We start from the raw sequence: 4,274 nt of genomic DNA on the forward strand, positions 1-4,274 counted from the left end.
GGTCACGTCCGTGCTCACTGACAACAAGCGGGCCAGCCAAAAAAAGGGGGGGGAAAAAGAAAAAGAGGAGGGGTGTGTGTGGGGGGGGGGGGGGGGGGGGCGGGGGGTCCAATTTCTTTTTGAATCTTGGTAATTGGGTACTTTTACACGCAGATCACGCTGTTTGGGCAGAATAACAAGTGTAGAAAGCCCGGTGTCTCAGAGCTGCCACCCATTCCTACTACGGTATTTATTTATTTTCTCCCCTTGCACCCTGCCTTCCTCCCCCCCCTCCCTCTGCTCTATGTACGCAGCCAGGCCAGCACAGGGTGCAGCACCCGATTTTGGGGCTTCATCCCTTGGGGGACATGCAGAGGGTGACACAGCATCCATCACCTCTTGGGTTGGGATTGCACAGAAGGGAAAGAAAGCAATAGTGATACCGCTCTATCTTTGCGTATTTATATAAAAGACATACACAGTACATCTATCAGATACAAACACTTCATAGGTAGCTCAGCTCTGCCACTGGATCCTTCAACATTTCATCCTTACATTCACTGTTGTCAGTGGCAAAACAGAAGTACGTGCAGCAGGCAGCCAAGCGTTTCAATTTAAAAAAGTTTTATTATGAAACTAGTTTGTATAAAACAGGGTTATACAGGGCCTGGTGAGCTTGTCATAGAGCAATACGAAAAAGGCAGTGCCAGTGGGGCCAGTTGTTTCCTTATTTATAGTATTATCACTTGTTGTTTTTTTTCCCCCAAAAGGCAGCATACAAAAACAGATGGCTGCCCTTCTGCGTTTGGACAATAGCTGCATAAACGTCGTTCCCTCGGAACACGGTTTAATAACGTTATTAATACATTAACAAAGTTTCTATAAAGTAAGACACGTCGGTGCTAAAGTACAGCTGGAGGGAGTCCAAGGCCTCAACAAAAGCACAGACTGAGATGGCAGCGGGAAAGTAACGCCGACCGCACGTCTACACACCGAGAGGTAAAAGCATCGTGTATTAAAAAACGTATCAAGATATACACATTTTAAACCATTTGTACAAAACCTCTATAAATCTCTCTCTCTCTTATGTACAAAAATAGCTTAATATATCCCCAAACTGGTCAGGGAGGATACAAATAGATTTTCTTATAATAAAAAAAATTCACCAAAATAATTAAAAAAAAAATTGGAAGCATTTTATGATAAAAATAAAAAAGGTCGGAGGGAGGCAGACTCTGGAACGGGTCGGGAAGGGGGAGGGGGGGTTCTTTGAGTACAGCATAGCTTCATCTCGACATCTCCACAAACACCGGGAAACGTGGTCCAGAGAGCGCGGAGCGGCCGCACGGAAGAGACAGGCAGCAGGGAAAGGGCTCCTCGGGGCCACCGCGGGGCACAGAACGGGGTTCGGGCCTCCGGACTGAGGGTGGCCGCCCCGCCCGCCCCGCGGGGACGCAGCCGCCCGCCGAGAGCCGTGCCCGCACCGCCCTCCGACGGCAGGGGAGAGGAAAACGCAACAGTTGGTGGTGGGCCGGCGGCGGGGTGCTCTGCGAGCGTGGCTGCGGGAGAGTCGCTTATCTCCCCTTTCGCGAGCGTCCTGAAACGACAAGAGTGAGAGGAGGTCAGAGCCGCGCCGGGGAGAGAACCGACGGGAAAAGAGAGCCGTCGGGGAGCGTCGGAACCCCCTCCCCGGTCGTCCTCGCGCACCCACCTGCCGGGGCCGGCTCAGAACCAGCTGGTGAAGTCGAGCAGCTCCTGCTCCTCGGGGCTGAGCGGGTCGTAGGAACCCTCGTCGGAGGAGTAGGAGGAGACGGGGGAACCCGCCATGGAGTTCATGTCGTGGGAGTAACCGGGCGAGATGGTGGGAGACAGCACGCCGGCCTGGAAGGCGGCGCTGACGGCGTCGTGCTCGTCGAGCAGCTGCTGCAGGGCGCGGATGTACTCGACGGCGGAGCGCAGCGTCTCCACTTTGCTCATCTTCTTGTTGGCCGCGCCGTTGGGGACGTGTTCGCGGAGCGTGGCGAAGCCCAAGTTCACCAGCTTGACGCGGTTGCGCTCCCGCTCGTTGCGCCGCGCTACGGCGGCGGGCTGCTGCTGCGGGAGGCTGTAGCCGAAGCCGCTGAAGTTGAGCCGCCTCTTGCAACGCATCAGCTCCGGCGAGGCCGAGCGCTGCCGCTTGGCGGCCCGCGCCGCGGAGGGCTTCCCGCCGGGAGACGGCCGCCCGCCCGCCGGGCTCAGCTGCGGGAGCGGCGGCGGCGGCGCCCCCGGGGGCGGCCCCGGCGGAGCGGCGGCGGCGGCGGCGGCCACGGCGGCGGCGAAGAAGCAGGCGGGCTGCAGGAAGGGTGGCTGCCCGCTGGCCATCCCGGCGGGGCTGCCGCTGGCCATGGGCGCGGGGGCGTCGTGCGAGGCGGGGGCGCTCCCCGTGGCCCCCCGCCGGAGGTGGAGAGAGAGAGAGAGGAGGGGGGGAGAGAGAGAGGAGCGGCGGCTCCCGCTCGTCACGCGCGGAAGACGGAGAAGGGAGAGCGGCCGCGGAGGGCGGCGGGCGGGCGGGCGGCCGGGAGCGGGGCGGCTCGGGCCCCCCCTCCCTTCGCCCTCCGAGCGGCGGCGGCGGCGGCGGCGGGGAGGCTCGTGGCGCTCGCGTGTGCGCGGGCTGCTTTGCAAAGCCCCTTTTGCAAAACGGCGGCCGGGGATTGTGTCTCTTATAAGGGGCGGACGGGGCTCGCCCCCCCTCCCCCCCTCTCCCCTCTCCTCTCTCTCCGGCACACACACGCCCGCGCTGCCCCCCGCCCTCCCCCCCCGCACACACGCACGCTCTGCACCTTGCGCCTTCCACGCTCCCCGGCTCCGCGGCCGCGGGGCGCCGCCGCCCTTCAGCACTTTGGGGGGGAGGAGGGTGCGGTGGGGGTAAGGAGGGGAACACGACACGTACCCCCCCCCCCCAACATCCACACCCCCCTATAGACCCCCACTCCGCCCCCCCCCCCCCCCCGTCCCGCCGCCCCCGCCGCACGCGCGCTGCCCGCCGCGCCGCCCCGCCTTCCCCCGCCCCCCCGGGGTCCGCTCCCCCCGCCCCCGCCCCTCCCGGGTTTGTTGTTGCAAGTGCGTGCGCTCGGCGCGTGCCGCGCTCCCGGCCCTGAGCAAACACCCGCGCCGGGGCGCCGGGCCGGGCGGCGGCGGCGGCGGCGGCGGCGGAGGAGGAGGAGGAGGAGGAGAAGAAGGGGGGAGCGGCCCGACGGGGCGGATCGCGGCGCGCATGGGCAGCGCGGGGATGGGGGACGTGGGGTGCACGGGGGGCGCGGTGCTGAGGTGGGGGTGGTTTTGACTTAGCTCCCGGGATGCTCGGTCCCAGTTGTCACTCACAGTGCTGGGGTCCTTCGGGCACCGAGTGCCACAGGACGGCAGCGGCACGCAGAGAGTGAGTGTGTTTCGTGGGGCACCATAAAGGCTCGGGGTGTTCAATAGGGCTAAACAAGTGGATGTGCGCAGTCAATGCACCCGTGACTGCCAAGTCCCATTTCCCGTTATTTCCCTGGCTACTCCATCCTCCCTACACATTGCTGCCTCCCCAAGCAGGTGGTGGCATCATGAGAGCACAGGCATCCTGGGTGACACAGCCAGGGGAACACAGCCATATGGCCATGGTCATTGGTACACGGCCAGGCTCAGCACTTCTTCTCCTGCACTCCTGACTTGCACAAATCCATGTGTCCATGCAAGACTGTCACACAGTTTTGAGCCTTGCTCCCCACCTTTTTGTGTACTTCTCCACTCTGAAAACTCAGAAATGAGTGCTACCTATTGCTCTAAGCAGCAGGACTGTTGGCAGGTAGCATTAGCATGGGTGGGATTACCTCCCTAGGAAGTCCCCAGCAAGTGGCTCCTGTGTCCACTGCTCACAGCAGCCTGAAAGCATGGTGGGAGGTGACCTGCACAGCGCAGTCAGCTCAGGTGTCTGTGGAAACGAGGGCAAGAAGCAGCTCTGCAAGCCATGCAGACCTCACCCACAACAGCCTGGAGCTGCAGAGAGTCCCTTTCTCTGCCACTGCAGTGCTGATCCTTGCTAGGCGTTTGGGTGTCAGCAACAATGCTAAATGGAAGAACTGTACTGTGCACCCACTGGGCGATCTCTGAGCAAATTATTGTGGCACTTCTTAATGCAGTTGTATGATGGAAATGATGAAGTGTGTCTGTGAGGTCTAACCTCTGGCAAATCTTTTATTTCAGAGTCTTCTTCACTGGTCATTGAATTTTGTTCTGATTTTTAGTTTACTGTCCCATCAAACATAGAAAATGAA

At 60.8% G+C, this 4,274-nt stretch overlaps 1 protein-coding gene across 1 annotated transcript; it reads right to left on the reverse strand.

Annotated features, from left to right (window-relative positions):
• Window positions 1-297: 297 nt before the first annotated feature.
• Window positions 298-2,436, reverse strand: ASCL1 (achaete-scute family bHLH transcription factor 1). Its single transcript, XM_090134437.1, has 2 exons — window positions 1,691-2,436; window positions 298-1,576 (listed from the first exon to the last, which is right to left on the reverse strand). Exon 1 carries the CDS (start codon window positions 2,362-2,364, stop codon window positions 1,705-1,707), a length of 660 nt encoding a protein of 219 aa, XP_089990563.1. The 5' UTR covers window positions 2,365-2,436; the 3' UTR covers window positions 298-1,576; window positions 1,691-1,704.
• Between the last annotated feature and the right edge of the window lie 1,838 nt (window positions 2,437-4,274).

The sequence above is a fragment of the Phasianus colchicus genome, chromosome 1, assembly GCF_987193195.1.
Source record: "Phasianus colchicus chromosome 1, bPhaCol1.hap1.1, whole genome shotgun sequence".
In the NCBI taxonomy this organism is placed as follows: Eukaryota; Metazoa; Chordata; class Aves; order Galliformes; family Phasianidae; genus Phasianus; species Phasianus colchicus.

Excerpts from the sequence above, each read along its gene's own strand:
- ASCL1 (XM_090134437.1), bottom strand. The coding sequence starts at position 2,364 with ATGGCCAGCGGCAGCCCCGCCGGGATGGCCAGCGGGCAGCCACCCTTC.